At 43.8% G+C, this 25,413-nt stretch overlaps 1 protein-coding gene across 1 annotated transcript in view; it reads left to right on the forward strand.

Moving 5' to 3' along the window:
• Window positions 1-465: 465 nt before the first annotated feature.
• Window positions 466-25,413, forward strand: part of LOC134666487 (MAP kinase-activating death domain protein) — a 72,013-nt gene continuing 47,065 nt past the window's right edge. Inside the window, exons 1-5 of the mRNA XM_063523668.1 lie at window positions 466-565; window positions 20,933-21,147; window positions 21,495-21,675; window positions 22,281-22,422; window positions 22,828-22,969. Of these exons, the coding sequence (XP_063379738.1) occupies window positions 21,046-21,147; window positions 21,495-21,675; window positions 22,281-22,422; window positions 22,828-22,969 (567 nt within the window). The 5' untranslated portion in view covers window positions 466-565; window positions 20,933-21,045. The remainder of the gene's footprint in view (window positions 566-20,932; window positions 21,148-21,494; window positions 21,676-22,280; window positions 22,423-22,827; window positions 22,970-25,413) is intronic.

Raw genomic sequence — 25,413 nt, forward strand, 5'->3', positions numbered from 1 at the left:
TTAATTCAGCATCCTTTTAATTTGAGTTATTTTGGTGCGTAGGCAGGTGCTTTATTTTTATTTAATGAAAATAAATTAAATGAAAATGATGACAGGTCCATTTCTATAGGTACCTCTATAATTACTTTTTTAATCTATCTCTATTCGTGTTTATTTATATATTTCGGGGATCTCTGAAACGCATTTTTTATATGTTTTCCGAGCAAAGCTCAGTCTCACAGATATTAATAATATATTTGTAATAACCGTGAGTTTATTTTCCTTTTGCTGACACTCTTGAGGATAGGTTACCTAATAAAAAAAAGGTTTGTTTTTATTTTCCCCGCCTTAAAGATAAAGTTGTTTCGCGGTTAACACTGAGCCTTATCAATCACGCGTAATGTATAGGGCTGCTAGCTGGGGCAGGTCGCGGGAGGGGCATTATCGAGCGTGGGCGTCGCGCATGCCTCCCGCTCCCGGCACTCGGCAGCCACACGCGCTATGCACTACGTCGCTCGTGCTCACCCTCGCGACCACTGCTCCTACTAACGATGTGAAAATAGTGAAAAACGAACGCCACGTATAGGTAAGTCACTTTTTACTCGCTTGCTTTTCATTGACATTCGATACCGGGACTCTGGATGGGTTGAAAGTGCCACTCCGCTATGCTGACGTCCTGGTGACGTAACTTGGGATCTGCTTGTTTGAGATATGACAGTGGACCACCATCCCTTATCGGTACATGGATATATTTATTTTATTTTATTGCTGTTCAACTCTATTATTATATCAAATCCGAACGAAAGTAGTGATGGCCATCGTAATTTTTAATCGAAGTTTTAATTTTCAATAACGTATTTACGCGCGTGACTATTATGTAGATATACATAGGTTAACTGAACGGTGTTTTTCAAAAACTATTGTCATTATATTTGAGGTGCATTGGAATAAATCCGAAACTGGAGTAATCTTGAAAATGGCAAATAAATGTATTTCTAAACTTTCTACTGTGGCAACATCAGGAAGTTGCCATAGCTAGCTAGCGTAATGTTGCTTTAGTATGAAGTGTTTTTGGTTTTAGAGATATTTTCGATTTGAAAATTACCCTGCTTTCGAAATAACCAACGCACCTAGTTACTCTTACTTACTCGGTTCTAAGTACAGTCAAGTGTAAAACTATGGGTGCATACAACTTAAGGTGGCCACTGACGAACCTTCCAACAGTCCAAATAGCGTGGCTACATTCCAAAATCCGTCCGTGAATGTCAAAAACGTACAATGTTTAGTATTAGGATGCCGTCCATTTGGATGAATCCATTGTAACGGCATCCATTTGGAAGGCTCGTCAGTGGCCTGCTTTATGTACTTAAAAATATGTCCCATAGTTCTTAATTCGCTGACATGAGCGCTATGGGGACATATCTTTGAGTATGATGAGTGCACCTATCTTTTTACACTTGACTGTACTCTATTAGGTACCTTGATAATCAAAAAATCTGAAAGCTTTATTCTGCCCCCATTTCTGACCTAAAACACGTAGGACATATTCATATTGCAATTCTAAGCAAATTGATTGTTAATATTGTTATCATATGCTAATGTGCTGTCGCATTAATGGAGTTAAGTTGCCAATAATCGAGTTCCACGTGAGGCACGGGGCGTACTCCCCAGGGCGTTGGTTGATCAAGTTTGCGTACATTCCATATTAAGTTGTGCATTTCGTATTTATATTGAAAATTGTTACCTATAGTTCAGTATAAAGTTGACGCGAAACTTAAACGCTTTAATGACTTTACGCGGCTTTAAACCCTTGGGACTTAAGTTATTATTAGTTCAAAATACATCATACCTACATATAAGGATGCATTAATGCACGTAGAGTTATTCAGATTTGAAAAGTATACTTTTGATTTGATACCACTCTGATTAGTAGGTACCTACATCCCACACGGAGTTACATTATATTATATTGTAAAGTAAAAATAGGGAGACAGTTAAATTTTACTTTTATGTTTATATTCCTCGTAAACGAATAAGTGAGAAGCAGAGCGTCTATTAGGTAACTCGGTATTCTCGGTAATGTTGTATACGGACTATGACGGACTTATAAGTCCTACCTACTCATTTTATTCTCGGATTATATTCGACCTTGCCTGACGCGTCACGCTACCCACTGTTGATCTTATTTATAGCAGCTTAATAGGGATGATTAAAGATATACGGGGTGTAATCTTTAAGGCCCACTTGCACCATTCCACTAACCCGGGTTTAACTGGTTAAACCTGGTGTTACCATGGTTACTAGTACAATTTGACATTAAGTTAATGGGTTAACCGCTTAACCACGGGTTAGTGGAATGGTGCAAGTGGCCCTAAGTGTAGCCAGGCGATAATTCCGTAAATATAGCAGTTATCAGAAAACTTCAAATTGACATCGAAAGTGCGTTACCCAATGAGTAAAATTACATTAATAACTTTTTTTTAATTAAAGCAGAAATACGTGGGCCATACTGAAAGTTTCTGGGTTCTGATATCTGAAACGATTTATTTTTTCTAAGTGGCCAGTCCAGGAATTTTGAGTATGACCTAAGTATCCCAAACATTAACTTCAAACCCTCCCCTACATTTAGTACGACGACTCACCCCTCAAAGAACGTCGGTGTCGTAAGAGATAACTGCTTGAGATTCATTATTTGCGATAGTAAACTTTAATAAAATAATAAAACTACCGTTTATGAAATAATTATGTCGTAAATAGCTATTAGGGTTCATGCATGTGTTAAATTAGTCTTTACGTTTAGGTTGCTATTTTTACTTTTGTATATTATGTTTTACTTTGTGCTCACATATTATGTCAAATGAATTGCGTGGAATGTTTTATATCTAGTTATAAGTCTAGGATTCATGCTCCTTTCATACGTGCTTAATATTGTATCTATTTATAAGTCTAGGATTCGTGCTCCTTTCATACGTGCTTATAATTAACGAGATTGACAGAAATAAATAAAACTCACTCTGCATATAATGCCCACTAGTTCAGAGATACAAATCGCCCGGCCATTCCTATATAAACCCGCGCCATTTGTAGCATATTCAGAGAACTCAGAGAGCTTAACTCTATCACTTGCCTGAACACTCTCCAGTAAATAAACTCAGATATATGTGTTTTTATTTCACACAACACATATTCCGGTAAATGGAGGTATAGCGGACTTCGAGACAGCACGACGGCCAGCGCGTTCCAGCGGCGAGTTTCTACGCTTCACCCAACGAACCCCTCATCACGAAAAGTTACAGTCTACACTCCACAGTTTGGTCCTTCTGAAGCCGAATGAAGATAGAAAAACGTACGCGCTGAGTTTCAAGCGACATAGCTTAACTCAGAATCAAGATAGAAAAACGTACGCGCTGAGTTTCAAGCGACATTGCTTAACTCAGACATCAAGAAAGAAACACGTACGCGCTGAGTTTGAAGCGACATTGCTTAACTCAGACGGCAAGGAAGAAACAAGTACGCGCTGAGTTTTAAGCGACATTGCTTGACTCAGACGGCAAGACAGAATAAAGAACGCGCTGGGCCTAGAGGTTCGCTTCGGCTTAGACCCAACCCCAATACCTTTCCGTAACCCATTTACCGGCTTGCCGGTCGGACCGTGCAGCGTCGTAGGTCGTCCTCCGCTCACGTGTCCTGGCAACTTTCGTTGCATGTGTCACATGGTTGATACCCACACACTGCTTTCGAACGTTCTAGGCATAGCACTTTGCCATTGCGGGAGATTCAGTGCCACGAGGGATCCACGCTACGCTTAGGGCACTGACGTTACGCTCAGTAACGGTCAGTCATAGATATAGGCAGGTCAAGTTAGGGACCCCCGCGTGTGTTAAGTGAAGTGAAGTGGTTCCAGCCAGAAAGATGTCCGAAAAGGAAGCAAGGAGCCTACGACCACGCACCAAGGGCCCGCCTGCGCCCGCACCGAACATGGACACCCCTACCCCCTCGTCCGGTAAGACTACGTCCGGCGAGACTAATACGTGGAGCAAGGGCACCAGTGGCAACCCGAATACTACCGGTGGAAACGAGTCGGTACACTCGGAAGCGTTAGATGTCTCGGTAGTAAATCGTAGTAGATTAGGTACGCTAGTGAATAAAGACATCGATGCGCCGCCATCGCCGTCGCGGGCGCCGTCTAATCGCGATTCACATAGGAGTCGCAAATCGGTTAGGGAACGCGATAATCAATTGGCCGTGCTAATGGCCGAGCTCGAGGTTCGTAAAGCCCGTCTGGCCGTTGCTAAGACAGAGTCCGACACTGCAAATGTACGGCTGCAGATTGCGCAATTGAAGGCGCAGTCTGTCGGCAGCAGTGACGCGACCGTCGAAGCTACTAAGACAAAGTCCGACACTGCAAATTTACGGCTGCAGGTTGCGCAACTGAAGGCGCAGTCTGTCGGCAGCAGTGACGCGACCGTCGAAGAACGGACTAGAAGTTGGGTAGAACGACAAGCTAGGTTACAGCACGAGATCGCAAAGGAAAACGTTAAAATCCCGCCGCCGAAAGAGACCGCGCAAACGCAACCGCGGCCGCGTGCAGCCGTCGATAGGGCTAGCAGACCACCCCCGCGCATTGTAGAGGTACCGCACGGTACCTACGCACCAATGTACCATAAACCGCCGGAATTGCCTACATTCGGCGGAGATATCACCGAGTGGATATCATTTAGGGCAGAGTTCGAAGATACGTCGCCCATGTTTAGTGCCGTCAATAACGTCAGTCGGATTAGGCGCGCACTTAAGGGCGAAGCTCGGACGGCCGTAAAATCAATAATGTACACGGTTCAGGATCCGTACGAGATAATGGAAGCGCTGGAACGGCAGTTCGGCGACCCTGAGGAGATTGTTCTTACGGAAATTCATAACGTTAAACGCATGCCGCGTTTATCCGAAGACAATTCTAATATAACCTCATTCGCCGCGCATGTAGCGAATGCCGTCGCCACCATTAGATCCTTGCGTCAAGAGAAATACTTGCACGCGCCTGAGCTCGTGAATAAAATCGTGGATAAGTTGAATCTGATAGTGCGCTATGAATGGGCCAAATACAGGCAGTCTAACGTAGAATCACCCGGGTTAGTTGCGATTTCCGAGTTTCTTAACGAAATTAGCACTGCGGCCAAGCGCATAAACCGACATAAGCCGTCTAACAGGTCACGGAATGCAGTGAACGCGGTTTCCTCTGTGCGCGAACCGAGAAGATCGAGCCAAGCTCTCTCTGGGTCTCCCGCCCCCGCGTTCTACCGTGACACGTCTGACGAATCACGGAGTGTAGTGAGTGCGGTTTCCTCTGTGCGCGAACCTAGAAGATCGAGCCAAGCTCTCTCTGGGTCTCGCGCCCCCGCATTCTACCGTGATACGTCTAGTGGATCGCGAAGTGAACGAAGCGCGGTTTCCTCTGTGCGCGAGCCCAGTCGATCGAGCAGCGCTCTCACTGGGTCCCGCGCCCCCGCGTCCTTTCGCGACTATAGTTCGGATTCGGAGTCAGATTCCCGCGAATCATACACACGTGATACGAGAAATAGATCGCGTTCTAATAAATCGACTATAGCTCAAGTAAAGCACCGCGATAGTAATTTAAAAAAAAAGCCAGCGTCAACTAGAGCTCAGCCCAGGCAGCAGACATCGTCTGTCTCTGTCTCGCGCGATGCGTGCGCCATATGTAAGAACGGCAAAGAACACAAAGTTAGTGAGTGTTCGAAATTTCTAGCCGCGACTATATCTGAGCGATGGGACTTGGCAAAGGGTGCTAAATTGTGCTGTAGATGTTTAGGCGCGAGTCACCCTAAGCCTTATGGGTGCCAATATGTCGCGTGTGGCATGAATCAGTGCGAAGCCGGACATAATAAACTATTACACGGTCGAAACGCGGCCGCGTCCGCGAGCGGTAATAGAGTCCCGGCAGCACCTGCAGTACTCAATGTTAGACTGCCGCAGACGTGTCACAAAGTCATGCCTGTAGAGGTGTCGGAACCGTTAGGTACCGTCCAAACCCTCGCGCCACTTGACGAAGGCGCGACAATGACTTTGACGCTACACGGAACTGCGGACAGAATCGCGCCCGCGGTACAATTGGTTGGGCACGCAAAGCCTAATACCGCGGACGACGAGGCCTTACAACTTGTGAAACGGCATTCTGAGGTAGAATCATTAGGCGTTTCGCAAAAGTTGCCTCGGGTCGACCCCGACCAACGTGCGCTAGATTTACTAGAAGCCACCTGCGAAAAGATACCGGGGGAGCAAAGGTATCGCTCGGGCTTACTTTGGCGGTCAAATGACGAGAAACTCCCCAATAACCAAGCGCAAGCATTGCGACGGCCGTACAGTCTAGAACGAAAGCTAGACCACGATGCGAAACTTAAAGCCGAATATGCAAAGTGTATGTTGCTTGACAAAGGTTACGCGGAGAAAATAGACTCGCCACCGCCCCCCGAGGCACCCCGGACGTGGCCTCTGGCGCATTTCCCAACTTTTCACCCTCAACGCGGCAAAATGCGATTAGTTTTTGACACGGCCGCCACAGCTTGCGAACGTTCGCTTAACAGCGCGCTGTTGGCTGGCCCCGACCTGTTAAAGTCACTTTTTGGCGTATTAATGCGCTTCCGCGAAAGTAAAATCGCGGTGTTAGCCGACGTCAAACAGATGTTTTTACAGATCGAAATAACAGAGCAAGATCGCGATATGTTACGTTTCGTTTGGCGGACAGGGATCGATTGGGACAGGCCTATATCCGTCTCACTCGCACCCGCGTGGCGATCGTTCATTGATAATGTACGGTTAGTTCGCGCCACCGCTGGTAGTCTGGTTGCCGCCGAGGTTTTCAAAGCCGTATTGCTCGCTAAGAAAACGTAAAGAAACTGCATGAAGGTGACGTAGTAACGAGGAACGTGGCCCAGAGGCGTAATCGCCCAGCTATATCCTGGCCTGGATGGCCATTGTTCGCACACGCGCAGGTGACGTCCGCCGCCCAGTTTCTAGACTCATCCCCATTTACTCCGCGCATGAAGACGGTGTTAACACACGTGGGGGAGACTGTCGTAAATAGCTATTAGGGTTCATGCATGTGTTAAATTAGTCTTTACGTTTAGGTTGCTATTTTTACTTTTGTATATTATGTTTTACTTTGTGCTCACATATTATGTCAAATGAATTGCGTGGAATGTTTTATATCTAGTTATAAGTCTAGGATTCATGCTCCTTTCATACGTGCTTAATATTGTATCTATTTATAAGTCTAGGATTCGTGCTCCTTTCATACGTGCTTATAATTAACGAGATTGACAGAAATAAATAAAACTCACTCTGCATATAATGCCCACTAGTTCAGAGATACAAATCGCCCGGCCATTCCTATATAAACCCGCGCCATTTGTAGCATATTCAGAGGACTCCCGCTCCGGACGCCGCGCCGAGCGCACGCGTGCATTGACGTAATTACCGAAAACCGCTCGCTTACCGCCGCGTCGAGCCTGGCTCCGCGTGCTGGTTCTCTTACGCCCTGCCACGTCGAGCATTGCTCCGTGTGCCTGTGTGTGTCATAAAGGATTGCAGTGCTATTATAAAAACCACCTGAGACAGTGACTCTTTCCAGTGCCAAGTGCCACCTTGCCGTGCGTGAGTGTAAATATTAGAGACAGAGACTCCTTTTAAAAATCTCTCAAAATGCCCTCTTTCGAAGATTTCATTAGCTTCTATTACCCTCACTTGATTGAACAGTGGAGGGACCATCAATCAAAAAACCAGGCGGCCGCTGGTGAGGACTCCTCCAAACCACCTGCCGCTATCGCGGAGCAGTCACCATCATCGAAACAACCTGAACAGGATAAGGCAGGTAAGACAGCACCCCTAAAAGACAATAACATCAATAGTGACGAAATAATTCGCATAAAAGCGCTTAGGCGGAATAAAACTAAAAGAATAACGGGCAACCCGGACATTCCTTCCGGCGACGGCGCGCGCGCGCTGTCCCCCTCTGACGCGCCTCGGCGCGCGAGCGTGTCATCCCGCTCGCACCCATATGCCCGCTCGCAAGAGCGCTCCCGCTCAAATACGAGCGCACGTAGCGCTCCAGCTCCGCGTTCACGATCACGTTCTCGCTCACCTCCTTCTGAGGTAGATACAGACCACACCCATGAAATAACCAATACACATGGTAATTACCCTAACACCCTATCCAATGACAATAATATATTTGTGTCCCCCGCCCCTCCAACCCCCTTCACGCCCCAGGTACTGACAAATACTCAGTCCCAATCGCAATGTGACTTAACACAAATCTCTCAAACAAGCACCACACAAATAGACGCTTTTTCTGACAACACCAAATACTATTCTGACATGGATTACGAATCTCTTAACTCTGATGATGACTTCACCTTAGTTGAAGGCAAAAAAGTGAGACGTAAGCGTAAAGCAGGTCTAAATTCAAAGCCAGGTCCCGCTACGAGTATGACCCAAACAAACCACAGTAAACATATTAAGAACAGTAAATCAACTAGCCACAGTGTATACCTTAATAACAATATCACCAAAACACAGAACAGCTTTGAATCACTACCTCAAGACAAATTCCCTATTGCTAGTAAAGTCAACACCGACGGAAGTGACCCCCGCCAGCCCAACTCGGCTACCGAGACCCAACCAAAAGAAATTCCTACAAAAATCAAAAAACCGCCGCTCATAGGGGTTGAGGACCCCAGTAGATGGAAGAGACTCTCTCAAGAGGCTCAAAGACTTAAATTAGGTTACCTTTATGCCAACATAGGTATCGACAAAGACACAGAAGAAACCTTTCTTTTTATTCAAACACAAACCCCGGCTCAATACTGGTCCTGGAGACGTCTGCTTGTCGACGGCTTCTTCTCCTACCCGCCAGAGGAGGAGAAGAAGTTGCAAACTGTTATACTGGGTCTCCCCGTTTCTATGGAGCTCAATGACATCATGGAAGACCTGAGGAGTCAGGGCCTTCCAGTACTCGAAGTACATCGTATGCTAAAAGGCCCTAAGCGCGAGCCGTTTAACGCAGTCAGAGTAGTCTCAGAACGAACTGCAGAGGGTAGAAAAGCATTCAACGTAAAGGCAATTTGCGGACTCAGCGGGCTCAAGGTAGAACCCCCCCATAGAAGTCTCCGCCCTCCGCAATGTTATAATTGCCAAAGATGGGGCCACACTCATAAACACTGCTTGCTCTCCCCGAGGTGTGTCAAATGCGGAAAATCCCACTCTACCGATCAATGTGACCGCATTAGGGACCCAAATACAGGCCTCTATCCTACACATTGCTGTAATTGTAAACAAGATCACGTGGCTAGTTTTACACAATGCCCTAAAGCCCCTCCTCCCAAACAATCTAAATCCAGACGGGAATTTACCTCCAACTCAAACCCTGTAGAAGTTGTAAACGCTTGGCAACGCCCTACTCCAAACACGCAATCAGTCATGAACTTCTCGCAAAGTCAACCACACCCACTCCCCCCCCAGCCCCTTCAAAACCTAAATCAAAAGGGTCACCAGCCTCTCTCCGATTCACGCATTAGCCCTCACCAAGCTCATTCGCAACCACATTTTCAACATGGATCTCTTCACCAATCCAATCGGCAATTCAACAACAACTACCCCCCCCTCAGAACTCCTAGATCAACCTTATCTGATCAAAAGCAGGGTAATCACACCGCTAATACCCCTAACTCAAACCAGGGAGCGACTCAGACCCCTAACCTGCGTAATCCATCAAGAGCGAGAGGCTCATCCTCTCAACATATGAATCCCTACCCCAACCAACCCCAAGTACCCATAAACCACAACCACCTTACCACAACCACGCCTTATCCAACAAACCCTCCCATGGGCGATCCCACTGCGGATCTTCAATTGGTTATGGATTTGGCCAACGCTTTGGATATTGACGAAGTCTGCCTATTAGCATCACGGCTGAGAAGCGCGGCCTCCCCCGGTCAACAACTTTTAATAATGGCGCAACATGCCAATATAATAAGGACTGTAAGGAAGTTATGCTCGCCTGTCACTCATAATGTATAATACACCAAACCAAAGATTGAAACCTAAATCGCTTAACCTAAGCTTCCTAAATATAAATGGCATACTTGGTAAAAAAGATCAGATAGCCTGCCTTCTAAATGAATATAAATTAGACCTGCTACTAATACAAGAAACTTTCCTTAAACCCAGTCGTAGTACCCCCAAAATAGCTAACTACTCCTCCACCAGAGTTGACAGGGAAGGCTCTAGAGGTGGAGGCACCCTCATTTACTACCGGCGTGTTTTGCACTGCAGTCCAATTGACCTCCCATCCCTTACCAATTTAGAGGCTACAGCTTGCAGGGTTTCTCTAAATGGTCACACTCCTATATCAATTATCTCCGCCTACCTTCCTCCTGATAAAGCTATAGTAAAATCCGACCTTGAGGCGGTGTTTGGCATTGATGAGGCTGTCATACTGGCAGGCGACCTCAATGCCAAGCACAGCCAATGGGGCTGCAATTCTACCAATTCAAATGGCAGAAACTTACATAAATTCTTGCTTTCCACTCCTATCATAGATATGTTGGCCCCACTAGAGCCTACCCACTTCCCGCATAACCCTCAACACAGACCTGACGTCCTCGACGTGGCTTGCCTGAAGGGTATCGCCCTGAGGGTGAGTTCCATTCAAGTCATCCATGAAATGGACTCGGATCACCGTCCTGTTATCCTCCGCCTAGGGTCTCCTGCTAGTCATACACCGGTACTTAAAAAAGTCACAAACTGGGTCAACGTAGGGATTGAATTACACAAGGAAGACTGCCCTCTGAACGAAATTTCTCAGCTCCCATTAACCACTAAAAGTAACGTAGAGTCTGCCATTACTTCCCTCACTAACGGCATCCGTAAAATCATAGACAATTGCTCAAAGGAAATACCAGCTGAAGATGACCACAAATGGCGTCTCCCAGATGACATTAGGGATCTAATAAAAAACAAAAACTTTGCCACCAGGGAATACGACAGGTTTCCTTCGCCTGAAAATAAAAACACGCTCAACAGACTCCGAAGACAGGTGAAGGACAGGGTGAGGGAGTTTAGAGAAGATAGATGGAACGGTTTCCTTGAGGAGTTGTCTCCCAGCCACCAGGCGTACTGGAGGCTGGCGAGGTCCTTCAAGGCAGACTGTGTGGTATCTATGCCACCATTGATCCGACCTGACCTCCCGACCCCAGCCTTCACTGACGATGAAAAAGCGGAAACATTAGCGTCCAGCTTAGAATCTCAATGCTCTCCAGGCAAGGAACCCACAGACCCTGACCATATTCCGCTGGTGGAAGAGATGGTAGACGATAGACTCTCAACTGCACCTAAAGATCCCCCCCCCAGATTAACTTCCTTTACAGAGGTCAAATTCCTAATAATGAAATTAAAACCGAAAAAAGCTCCGGGTGAAGACACCATCACAAACAGACTGCTACGTTTACTCCCGGACAACCTGATCAACATTCTAGTAGACATATTCAATGCTGCCCTGACTAACTGTCACTTCCCGGCAGCCTGGAAGGTGGCAGTAGTTATAGGAATACCAAAAATTGGAAAACCAAGTAATGAGCCAGCAAATTACAGACCTATCTCCCTCCTAAATACGTTAGGCAAACTGTATGAAAAAATTATTCATATACGGTTATTGGAGGAGGTGAACTCCAGAGATCTACTAATACAAGAACAATTCGGGTTCAGAGCCCAGCACTCGTGTATTCACCAAGTACATCGCCTAACAGAACATATTCTCTACTGGCTGACGAACTGGAAGGGGGTTCCAACAGGAGCCATATTCCTAGACGTAGCTAAAGCATTTGACAAAGTCTGGCACAGTGGCTTGCTCTACAAGCTGCTTGAGCTCCAAGTGCCAGACAGTCTCGTACACATCCTGCGAGACTTCTTGTCAGAACGATGCTTTAGCTACAGAGTCGAAGGAACCCTTTCGGTTCGTCACCCGGTAAGAGCGGGCGTCCCGCAGGGCTCGGTTTTGTCTCCCACTCTCTTTGCCCTCTATATTAACGACCTCCCCAGGATCCCAGGAGTTCACTATTCCCTTTTTGCCGACGACACCGCAATCTACGCCTCCTCCCACATCCCCTCAAGATTGACCTCGCTTCTCCAGCGGGCTATCGACTCCCTTGGGAGTTGGTTTGACCGATGGAGAATTGAGGTCAATCCAGATAAAAGCGCGGCTGTTCTCTTCTCCAGAAAGAAACAAAATTACAACAAACAACTGGAATTGCACCCACCCATCCAACTCTACGGCAGGCCCATAAACTGGACTGACAAAACTAAATATTTAGGGGTCACCCTTGACAGGCAACTAAATTTCAAATCCCACATTAAGACCGTTCGTGACAGGGCCGCCTTCGTCATGGGTCGGCTCCATCCAATGGTAAACCCTCGTAGCAAAATGGCCACTAGAAACAAACTAACCATATTTAAAACATGTGTAAGACCTATCCTAACCTACGCTAGTGTTGTATTCGCACACACATCGAAGCATCGTCTCGAAAAGTTCCAGATCCTGCAGAATAGATTTCTGAGGAGTGCAGTCGGCGCTCCGATTTATATCAGAGTGGCCGACCTTCACCGAGATCTACGAATAACATCTATAGCTCACTTCATGAACATGACATCGAGACGATACTTCGATAAAGCACCCCACAACCCCAATCCCCTCATCAGGGAGATGGTTAAATACACCCCACATCCAGTTTCCGCCTCAAAAGATAGACGCCCTAAGCATGTCCTCAAGGACCCTGAGGATAAGCTCACGTTAGCCATAAACAAAGGTTCCTTCAATCCGCCTAGGCGCTTTCCCGTAGGCCCGTCAATTGACGTGACAAACGTGTCAGAAGAAGAATTTGACTCTTTATTGTCTAAACTTAAAGAAATGGGTGCTGTCTTGCGTGCTCCTTCATGCAGGTATCGCCCTAACATTACTAAAAGGAGAGTGGGTGAGAGCTCGGGACCCGTCAGTCGGTCATCCCCGGCTCCGCCCTACGATCCGGGTTGATATCCTTCTCTCCACTGTCCAATTTCATGTTACTAACTTACCTACAGACTACTGACATTCACTTCCCTAAGCAGTTTTTATTTCTGACTGACTCACCGACTCATTTAGACATCATCACAACAAAGACCTGAGTCCCTTCTGGACTCTGGCACCCTCTTTTTCCCCGGTGCGTCCCTCCGGGACGCCCCGGCGTCATTGCAATAGTGAAAGGAGAAACCTCCTAACTTAGTTGAACACCCAAAAAAAAAAAAGCATATTCAGAGAACTCAGAGAGCTTAACTCTATCACTTGCCTGAACACTCTCCAGTAAATAAACTCAGATATATGTGTTTTTATTTCACACAACACATATTCCGGTAAATGGAGGTATAGCGGACTTCGAGACAGCACGACTTCCAGCGGCGAGTTTCTACGCTTCACCCAACGAACCCCTCATCACGAAAAGTTACAGTCTACACTCCACAAATTAATCTAACATATATTGAAGTGAAAACTTCTTTAACGCCGCTGTGCACTTTTTGTGATGGGGAAAAAATGTTAAACTCGCGACAAGTCACGTGACCGACAGATTCGACAGATTGAAAATTCGTAAGACGGACACGTGACCTGATTGAAAAACTGTTACAATGTCATTGAGTTTTCACTTCTGCCGGCACTCCCGGAGTGCAACCCGTTGTTTTTTTTACGTATTTAGTCTGTACCTAAACATTTCGACTGCCTATACCGTATGAGCGGTGCAAAGCCGGGTTCGGTTCGATAGGAAGGCCTTGTTATCACCGCTATCGGGACTAACGGCATTGACTTTAACATAATGCTGGTATGTTGCGATTACTTTAATGGAACACCTACTTTGCATATCGGTCATGCAAATTAAGTAAGCCATTCAGGCTTTCAAGCGATTATAGTAGATTGTTAACCAAGGGATGAAAGGCACTCATTTCTGCCGAGGTAGTTTGGCGCTCGAACGCAGAGGTAACCTAAGTAATTTGAAAAACTGAAATAAGAAGAGGCACGGTAATCAATTAAGGCCCTCAATTAAAGTTAAATCGACCCGTTAATTAAACTCAAAATTTAATTAACCGGTCGATTTCACTTTAATTACCTACGCTGCTCCTTATTACCTTTTCGGAAAGGGTTTCGTAATCTGTTGTCTGTTCGAGTGACTAAAACCTTTCCGCTCTTTAGAGATAAGTATTTAATCCAATACAACTCTATTAAGAGCCCATCAACGTGCACACTAGCGCCACTGCTAAATGATCGTGATTATTTAAATTTAACGACAGGAATTTAAAAAGGGGGGCCGCTACGCACTGCATTATGTAGGTATTTAAGTACCTACCTTTTGGATATATCAAACTAGTTTTTATGTTGCTGGATTCGTCAATGTATTGTAATAGGCGGAGCGCCGGGGTGGAAGGGACGATTCACCGAACACAGTATGCAGGTAAACAGGTCTAATGTCTCCAAGCTCGTACACTCTAATTTTCCACAATATTTGCTATTCTATCAGTATATATAATTATTCTACGTGACCGAAGAGGAAATCCCTTATCGAGTGGAGGCGCAAGATCTACATTAAATGAGCTGGTCACTCATTATGCACACTAGACGTGCCAATATGAGTGTCTGCCTATCGCACTATGCGTCCAAAGTTAAAACGGCCGTTTTTGTTTTGAGTTCTGTCGTTAAATTTAAATAATCACGATTATTTAGCAGTGGCGCTATTGTGCACGTTGATGGGCTCTTAAATGTTTACGTAAATTCTCTTTATAGGTATCTCTTAAGATTTTTTACGCCAAACTTGTATGGGAACTCAACTGAAACCGAAAGATAAGAAAGTTTAGTAACAATGAGATGAAGATCAAATTGTTAAAACAGAATCGGCCTTACTAACAAGCATGTTAATAAATCTACTCTAACAAACGTATGTATTTAGGCGTGGGCCAAATCCCAACGCTTAAAGGTACTTACATAAGTACATTTAAGCGTTGGGTTTATGTACGTACATAATGTACTTACCTAATAGTTATATCCAACCCTCGACCTGAAATTCGACGCCATTATTTAAGAGCGAAGTCCAGCGACACGAGTAACTGCCTATGTGTAGTTAACCTTACTCCAATTTACGCCCTGCAGGAGACATGTATCTTTGACAGCAATGAGACGACGGGAGACCGTATAAGTTATTGTTCGATACATTTATTTAAGAGCCAACAGGAGTGGTCATTCCTCCATACAAACGTACTCTACTGTTTCCTCCGTGGGTTAAATGCTAGAGCAATGATTTTTTCAACACAGATTAATATTGTCAATATCTGTGTCGGACCGTTTTGCTATTTTTGATATTTTTGTTTTTTAAGGCGCTAGAGCCCTTCAAAAATGGCCAAAATGGCCTCATTGACTATGCCGCAATGAGAGGCGTAGTATTAAAAACTGGTATCAATTAGTCAAAAAAGCCAAACGGTCCGACATAAATAATTTCATAATCATTTAGATTTCCAAATTTGGTTACGATTGGTTAAGTTTTGGAGGAGGAAACAATCGAGTACGAAACCTCGATTTTTGAGATTTTTACGCAGGATTTTTCGCCTTGTCCTTATCGCACTAGTTTTAGGAGCCGCTTCCGTTAGCGAGACGGGTATATTTACCTAAAATATTTAAAACTCAGCTCCTGTTTCGTCTTAACGATATCTTGCAAAACCTTTATGTGTGTAAAGGGCGGGTCGTTACGTATCGTATTCCACGTGTTGGACTGATTGGCGTATTCGAACTTCAAGATATTCACAAGAGACGACACGTACTAGATCCATTACATACGTTATAGTTTAGATATCAACTAGTTCTCTTTTGCAGCGCAATTCGGGCAACCAATGTCACTTTTACGTTAGATAGCGTAAGATATCTATTAGATGTGAATTGGATCTCTATTAAGTCATACTTATCCTGTGGAAATCGTTCAAGAGTATCTCCAGAATCGCGCAAATGTCAAATTTGACAGGTTAGATCTTAAACATATCGTTATCGTATCTTGGTGATGTCTAAAAGATATCTAATAGATGTCTATTTCAAAATCCGAATCGGGCCCTGAGGCTTTTCTAGTAAACGATTTATCTCCCGGCGGCAACGAGTATCTTCCCGAGAGTCGTAAATATGGAGGCCGTTCCTAAATGGTTTAGTTAGAAAACCAAGAATATAAACGTGCGAGCCCTGATGTAATTATTGGGAAAATAACATTACGGATAACTAAGTCGAGGGTAACCTTCAGCGTTATTGTTGTAGGGCAGAATCAATTGACTGTATTATTAGTCACCAGGATGAGTTGCGTGGGCAGTGAGCTAATCAATGTCATGCCTAAACAAGTCTATTGACAACACTGAAAGTTCTTGGAAAAGGCCACTTAAACTTCATATAACCAAAAGGAAACATACTTAAATATACCGTTTTTGAGATATACCTAAGTCATTACATAGCAGTTGTGCGGTTAGGAAAGGTTGTCAAAAAAGTTACATACCTATTAGCAAATTCTGACATCGGTCAGAAGGGAGCAAAATGACATATTTACGGGAACATTGAATCCTGAACAAAGCGAAGGATTTTATAATAGAATCTCGAGTGTAGTGAGGAATTCAAGTGTTGACGCGCAAGAAAGATAAAAATATTTTGCTACCATGTGACTACTGCTTGTCACATCACCTATGAAGATTTCATTTTCATTATGCAAAATAGCAAAACTAGTGTCTTAGAATAGAAAAGTGGCACTTCGAATAGGTGATGTGAAAACGTTATTTCTTGATTCTGGCTGGCATACCTACCCGACAGGTGATTTAAAATTAATACGTTTTGTAATAGTACATTATTGTCGAGGCTCGGAAGTAGCTACTTGCAGGCTGAGGATTCGTTTTAAACGGACGACTTTGGGAGTCCGTTTAATTGAATCCGAAGCCAGCAAGTAGCCTTCCAGCCGAGTCATATATAGTGCTTTTCTCAAAAATGGTGCAATAAATATAAATATCATAGAAATATTTTACAAAAGCAACATTCTTACGTATACATTTTCACAGAAACAAGCCCTTGCCGTTTTTTTATTTTTTTAATAAAAAAATAGAAGTGTATTTTTCTGCCGAAAATAGGCCAACCTATTTGAACCAGCTAAATAGTCGCGGTACTAATCATCTGTTTGGCTGTTTAATGGGCCTTCATTTGATATGGCCATTTAAAATTTTAAAAAGTTTGGAACTCGACTAATAATGGAATTCGTATGCAACATTGCAGTCCCAAAATTGAGACTCCAATGTTTTAACTTTTTAATTTTTGACTGACCATAAACTACGCGCTTCGCGACCTATTTTTTAGACGGCAAAGTCGAGTTTGCCGTCCATTTTTGAGAAAAATTACTTTGCTGCTCCGCGAATAACATTCTAGTCAATCAGTGCCCGGGCGGTTTCCGTTGCCGGAAGCCAGACCGTCAACATCTCGCCTTACTTATTCATTGGTTGTATCGATTGCCGCTACCCACTCTCAATGAGGCTGCACTCCATTATAGGCTTTCCCGTAATATCAAATGGCTAACAGGATAAAGTGACGTCAGTCTCTCCCATTAAGGTTTTTATTAACTCCCCCTGGCAGCGACGTAGCGATAAACGCAAACGTCATACGATACGTACAATACATACCTATAAGTAGGTACATTACATACGTCATGAGCTTATACGCTAGCGTTATTTGCACAAAAACCGCAATGGAATTCTTTTTCATCTTATAAGGTGTAGGTGTAAAACACGTAGGCGATGCGGTCCGTAAATCGTAAATTTCGACCTAAATTTGGCAGTAGTTTTCTTTTTTCGCTTTTTTTCCTCATAAGTATTATGAGAAACATTGTGTATGCCACGAGTGGTGCATGAATATCGAACTAGTGTTAGTGTTTGACGACCGGCCTAGTGGGTAGACTGGGTAGTGACCCTGCCTGTGAAGCCGACGGTCCTGGGTTCGAATCCCGGTAAGGGCATTTATTAGTGTGATGAACACAAATATGTGTTTCTTCGGTTTTTTCTATGTACCTATATAAGTGTGTAGTTATTTATCTACATATATAAGTATGTATATCGTCGCCTAGCATCCATAGTAAAAGCTTTGCTTAGTTTGGATTAGTGTGGGGCTAGGCAGATCTATGTAAGATGTGTGTCGTCACCCCCCCCCCCCCAAATATAAAATGTATTACCATATTACATACGTTAAAGTTACATAATAAAATATGATTAAATTAATTAATTAAAGTTAATTACAAAAAACACACCTTAAAAAAATAATTCTACACTTAACGTAAAATAACCCCTCCTGCACCGTACCTGACTCAAAGGTCCCCATAATGCCTGCAGCATTCCCCCCGCTGAACTGCTATGGAGACCTGTTGGACCAAGTACCACCCAGAACGAGGATCACCACTCCTCTCCCGCATATTATTAATTTAATTATATTTTGGGGAATATCGTCTTCTCAAACATTATTAGTAGATACCTCTAGCTAGCATGTTCCTCCTAATTGTACCAAAAATCCGGGCAAGTGCTAGTCGGACTCGCGCACGAAGGGTTCCGTACCATAAAGCAAAAAAAAACGGAAAAAAATGCAAAAAGAAAACGGTCACCCATCCAAGTACTGACCACGCCCGACGTTGCTTAACTTTGGTCAAAAATCACGTTTGCTGTATGGGAGCCCCACTTAAATCTTTATTTTATTCTGTTTTTAGTATTTGTTGTTATAGCGGCAACAGAAATACATCATGTGTGAAAATTTCAACTGTCTAGCTATCACGGTTCGTGAGATACAGCCTGGTGACAGGCGGACGGACGGACGGACGGACAGCGAAGTCTTAGTAATAGGGTCCCGTTTTACCCTTTGGGTACGGAACCCTAAAAATCTCATAATATTTTGTAGCGATTAGCGACTCACGTATTTTAATTTTATTTTCTTGTTTGACGGCGCAACACGGCGGCATCATATCGCGACGTTGCGCCCTGTTGATTAAACTGAAAGACGGGGAAATTGAAGAGGGAGGGAATGGTGGGCCTGATTTTGTTACCTTCAAAGTAAATTTTCTTACCTAAGTGATTCATCACAAATAACGTAATATAAAATGAAATAGGTAGGTTTATGTGTTCGTGGTTTTATTTTGCTTCTTCATAAATATGAAACGTACCGATAATAATTATTTAGTTATTTTTCTAGAATGTTTGCGGAAATATTGACGAATACTTATTAAGTGTTCATTATCGAAAAGTGATTGGTAATTTTATTTTCATGGTACCTACTACTTACTAAGGGAATACCTACGTACAAACTAAGCAATGTTTTTAGAACTTTGGAATCTAGCTAACTGGGGTAACGAGGAAGTAAACAACAACTTTGCGTCCTTGTAAAACAAAAACCTATTACCATTTCAGCAAACATTTGCCTACTTTACCAGTTCCATTAACGTGACTACGCTTGCCATGAAAATGGAACTTGATGGTTACCGATATTATTTACATTTAATAAATTCTGAAGTCCGCGATGTGCCGCGTACATCGAATATCTAGGTCGTATCATATAGGTCCTATTAGGTACTCCTATTTCCCCGCATTTTAAGGAAAGCCTTTCCATTCTACTAAGCGGCGTTGCTGCACTCCCCCTTTTTAACCAATTATAATAGCATAAATTAAGTAAGTGCTTAATTAGGGTTCCGTACCCAAAGGGTAAAACGGGACCCTATTTATTACTAAGACTTCGCTGTCCGTCCGTCCGTCCGTCCGTCCGTCCGTCTGTCACCAGGCTGTATCTCACGAACCGTGATAGCTAGACAGTTGAAATTTTCACAGATGATGTATTTCTGTTGCCGCTATAACAACAAATACTAAAAACAGAATAAAATAAAGATTTAAATGGGGCTCCCATACAACAAACGTGATTTTTGACCAAAGTTAAGCAACGTCGGAAGTGGTCAGTACTTGGATGGGTGACCGTTTTTTTTTCGCTTTGTTTTTGTTTTGTTTTTTTGCATTATGGTACGGAACCCTTCGTGCGCGAGTCCGACTCGCACTTGCCCGGTTTTTTTTATTACCGGCTTGTTAGTTAGATTTGTATGTAAGTAGGTCTCGGTATGTTAGTTTAGCGTGGGTCAAATCTTGGAAGCTAAATCTTTGACATAAAACTTATCATTGAGCCTTTCGGTCTATTGGGTCCGTGGGGTCCTTAATACAACAATAAACTTCCGGGGAGTTACTGGGATCAGTACACTCGTAACTAGGTCAGTGCTATTAGGTCACGGTCTATACTCGCGCGGATTTAATTGTGTCTTAAATCAATAACAGTCGATGGAGCCGCAGCTCGGGAACTCGACAAACTCGGCAACACCTTTAAGCTCAGAAACTGGCAAGTGGGTCGTTCTCAAATTATATGACTGCGGTTGGACTCAACTCCGTCAAACTTTTCATACATTTAGGCCTACTTGCACCATTCCACTAACCTGGGGTTAACCGGTTAAACCTGGAGTTACCATGATTACCAGTACAATTTGACACTGGGTTAACGGTTTAACCGCTTAACTCCGGGTTATTGAGATGGTGCAAGTGGGCCTTAATATGGTTAAACGGAGTTTAGACGCAGGCACAAATATCTGGAGAATGACCCGCATTACTTCGGGCGAAATGATTTTATATTTTGTCATTGTCATTGTTAAATCCAATCACAAAGTTTGGTCAGATACTTGTCATATCAGATTAAAGTTAAAAATTTCGGCCTTTGTTGCTGTTAATAATTAATAAAAACTTTTTCAATTTCCGAGCTTGCTTTCACAACATATAAGATAATTTTCTTTTGTTTCAGCATTTTAGTTAAAACTGATAATTATGACAAGCAATATCTTAATTAAATACAATGATTTCGATAAATCGGGCGCTTAGAGCAGTGAAGTGCTGGAGTAGTGGCACCTCGGAAACATGGACATCCAGAAGCAGCACTTGTGCCCGCGGCTGGTGGATTATCTAACCATCGTGGGCGCGCGGCCTTACACCTCGGGGAAAGGCCTCGCTCCAGTTCAGGTAAGTTTTTTAACTAAACAGTGAAACCTCGATATTACGAATCTTATGGCAACGCCGAAAGTCATGTCAAGGCGTTTCAGTCAAATTGAGATTTTAGTTTGTACTGTACAGTATTACCTAGACTAAAATTAGTTTAAACATTACATTACTTTTTTGATGGCGTAACATTAATACGAATTATAAATTAGAAAGTACAAAGCCGACCATAAGGTATGTCTCCCAAACGGAAGAAAGAATGAGCGCGCCGCGCTGTCTCCCATAACTGCTTCAGTTAAATAATAGAACTTTACTTACAGACATTAGGCAGGTTTGAATAAAAAGTACATGTTTCACATTGAATCGCACAGGCACCGGAGTTGCTTCGGCGGTACCCGTTGACGAACCACGATGACTTCCCGCTGCCGCTGGACATGGTGTACTTCTGCCAGCCCGAGGGCTGCGTGTCGGTGGGGCCGCGCCGCGCGCCCGGCAACATGGCGGCGCGGGACACCACGTCGTTCGTGTTCACGCTCACGGACAAGGACTCGGGTACGGTATACTCCCTTGTGTGTCGGTGGGGCCGCGCCGCGCGCCCGGCAACATGACGGTGCGGGACACCACGTCGTTCGTGTTCACGCTCACGGACAAGGACTCGGGTACGGTATACTCCCGTGTGTGTCGGTGGGGCCGCGCCGCGCGCCCGGCAACATGACGGTGCGGGACACCACGTCGTTCGTGTTCACGCTCACGGACAAGGACTCGGGTACGGTATACTCCCGTGTGTGTCGGTGGGGCCGCGCCGCGCGCCCGGCAACATGACGGTGCGGGACACCACGTCGTTCGTGTTCACGCTCACGGACCAGGACTTGGGTACGGTATACTCCCGTGTGTGTCGGTTCACGCCCAAGTGTGTCACGCTCACGCTGTGAAGCTTTGACCAAACCATACCCAAGATCCGATCGTGTATGCCTGTACTCTCGACGCTAACGCCGAACGAACCGATATTTGCCAATAAGATAAAAGTATTGTCAGTACTTAAAATAAAAATGTTAAAATATTATATTGTCAGTACTATCAAAGCACCAATTTATCTTAAACTATACTTAGGCAAGACCTAAACTTATGAGGACTAAGTCAAGTTATAATGTCGACAGGCAAGACCCGCTACGGCATCTGCGTGAACTTCTACCGCGCGGTGGAGCGCGCGCCGGCGCCGGGCCCGCGCGAGCGCTCCATGCTGCGCCGCGAGTCGTGGCGCAAGTCCGTGGAGAAGAGCTCCGACTCTGCATTCTCCAGGTGATACTTAGTTACTTACGTTATGCAGTTGCAGCTTGCAGTTTTAAGGTGACAGTCCATTTCCAACGACAGCAGCACTACCATTCATTTTACTATGGAAATTTACAATAACACCGAAGCGTTCGTACCTACTAGTAGTGCAGCGTGCAGCTGCTGTCAGAATTAGAATGTTACGCTTAAGCTACTTACACTGTTTTAAGGACACTCTGGGAGCTTCAGCCGTGCTGCATTTTACATCTGGCTAAGTTAAAACCAATTATGTGACTTGAAGTGAATTATGTATATGTTATGCTGAATTATGACCAACATAAAAATACGTGATTTTAACTTATGGGACATAATTTTTTTTATGTTGGGTAAAATTTATTGAAGATGTCCATTTCTAACGCGGCGCGAATGTTTCAGTGACTATAGGAGCAGCAACGTGGCCCCAAGCGACTCGGAGCGCGACTGCAGCGCCCAGCTCGGCCCGAGGCTGGCGGCCGCGCCCGACTCCGAGAGCGGCGGCTCGCACACGCCCAGCCCCCGCGCCAGCAGGAAGCGACAGGTAACCGACCACAAGCGCCTGCAGCGCCCAACTCGGCTGCCACCATAATCAGTAGGTATAATCACGTCGACTACCAAGTTCCATGAGAAACGACTTAGGGCCAGTTGCACCAACCACATTTGACAGACTGATCAACGTCAGCCGGCGCGCCCCAGCGCTTTACTATGAAACTTTCCATACATAAAAATTTAGCGAACACTTTAATGATACGAACAGTTTGGTGCAACCGACCCTTAGTTGCACCAACCACATTTGACAGACTGATCGACGTCAGCCGGCGCGCCCCGGCGCTTTACTATGAAACTTTCCATGCATACAAATTTAGCCAACTCTTTAACGATACGAACAGTCTGGTGCAACCGACCCTTAGAAAGGCGACATGGCCAGTGGGCTCGAAATAAGGATTTGGACTAATTTTATTGATTAATAAAGGAAATATATTTAATTGGGATACAACACAGTTATGCTACACCACCAAAGAGCAGATTTATCAGAAAAACATTAACCACCTTTATCAAAATGTGTACAGAAATATTTTTATTTTTTACCAACACCTAATAGAATTACCATGGCCAAATATGAGAGTAATTTATACCAAATGCGATTAACTAGACTTGCGATTACTCTTAATTTACGTATGTAATTTCTGTATCGTTTTCCGAGCTATAGTTTTAGTTTATTTACAATAACACCGAAGCGTTTTAGTTTAGTTTTAGTTTATTTTACCTAGTTAGTTAGAGTTAGACCAAGCTAAGTTGACAGCGATTTGGTAGCATAGTCTGTGCAAGTGTTATTTTAAACTATTTATGACATTTAAAATAACACGTTCACAGTCTTTGCTATCAAAATCGCTGCCAACTTAGCTTGGTTTAACTCTATTCCGTTGTGCAGCCAAGATACGAAGTATAAATACAAAGTTCACCCTTACTCAGAACTAGGCAGTGTTGCCAGGGCTCTGGAGTCCTAAGTTACGTTTCGTTTCCCTAAAAGTCACGTTTTTGCTGCTCAAGTCACATTTTTATATTATTGTATTGTATGTAGCGGAAGCAGTTATAAAGTTGACCAAAAAAAATTTTTATTAAGCTATGAGCTTCATCACATATATATGTTCCTTGAGTAATTCTAAGCATTTCAAGCCTGGGAGGCAATAAGAAATGTGTGTCTACTCGGATTTGTAATGGATTCAAACTTTCAACCCCTTTTTAACCCTGTTAGGGGATGAATTTTACAAAACGCTGAAATAACTTTTCCTGTCTTTTAATAATATCCCCAAATACAAAGATTCAAGTCCCGCGTTCGAAAAATTTTTTGATATCCATACAAACTTTCAACCCCTTTTTCACCACCTTAGGGGATGAATTTTCAAAAACGCTGAAATTAGTTTTCTTGTATTTTAATAATATATCGTTGTACGAAGTTTCAAATTCCTAGCTTTTAATAATACTTGAACCCCATACAAACTTTCATCCCCTTTTTAACCCCCTTAGGGGTTGAATTTCTCAAAATCGCTTCTTATCTCTTGTACACTTTATAAATGTAATCTAGTGTGCAAATTTCAACTTTCTATCTTTTGTAGTTTCGGCTCCGCGTAGCAAAAATCTCCAACCAAATTTTTCACCTTTTTACGTTTTTCTTGTAAAATTACTATGAAACTGAAAAAAACAAATATCAGCAATGAATTCTACGTCTTTGGTTTATACGAAAATGATACCAAACTTGCCCTAGTACCTACCCACCAGGATCAGAATAATTTTTTTTTAAAGATGACGGGTGGCGGCCGTATTTGTACCCCACCCTCCACCCCAACCCAGGCTACAAATGCTTAGAATTACTCAAATATCAGATGTGATGAAGCTCATAGCTTAGTAAAAAATTTTTGGGCCATGTATGGCAGAGTTACATAACTGATTCCAGTAATGGGTAGGTATAGCTGGTCAAGCAAATCTTGTCAGTACAAAAAGGCGCGAAATAAAATTTTCTATGCGACGGTATCCCTTTGCGCCTACTTTTTTCAAATTCGCCGCCTTTTTCTACTGACAAGACATGCTTGAGCAACTATATTTCACAAAAAATCTACTAACTTTATATGATTTTTCTTTTTGAAACACACACATTTTCATACTTAATGCTATTAAATTTGTGATCGATTTCATGAATTTTAAGGCATATCCAGACCTTTGAGCAACACCGGCTTCTGAGACTAGTCAAATTTTTCGCCAATCTGATTAAATTGCCCGATCGAATCAGAGGCCGCCAGAGGCGTATAGATAACTACTAGGTACTCGTACACTATCAAACTAAATAACACCGTCATGTCAAGGTAACAAGTCTCATTTTGCCACCACTATTATAATAAACATGATGGTGGATGTAAAGCCTCCTCCACACTCGTGCGCGAATCGCGGCGCGAAGCCGCGAACGCAAGTGTGGCGCCGATTTTCGCA

This window comes from Cydia fagiglandana, chromosome 8 (assembly GCF_963556715.1).
Source record: "Cydia fagiglandana chromosome 8, ilCydFagi1.1, whole genome shotgun sequence".
Lineage (NCBI taxonomy): Eukaryota > Metazoa > Arthropoda > Insecta > Lepidoptera > Tortricidae > Cydia > Cydia fagiglandana.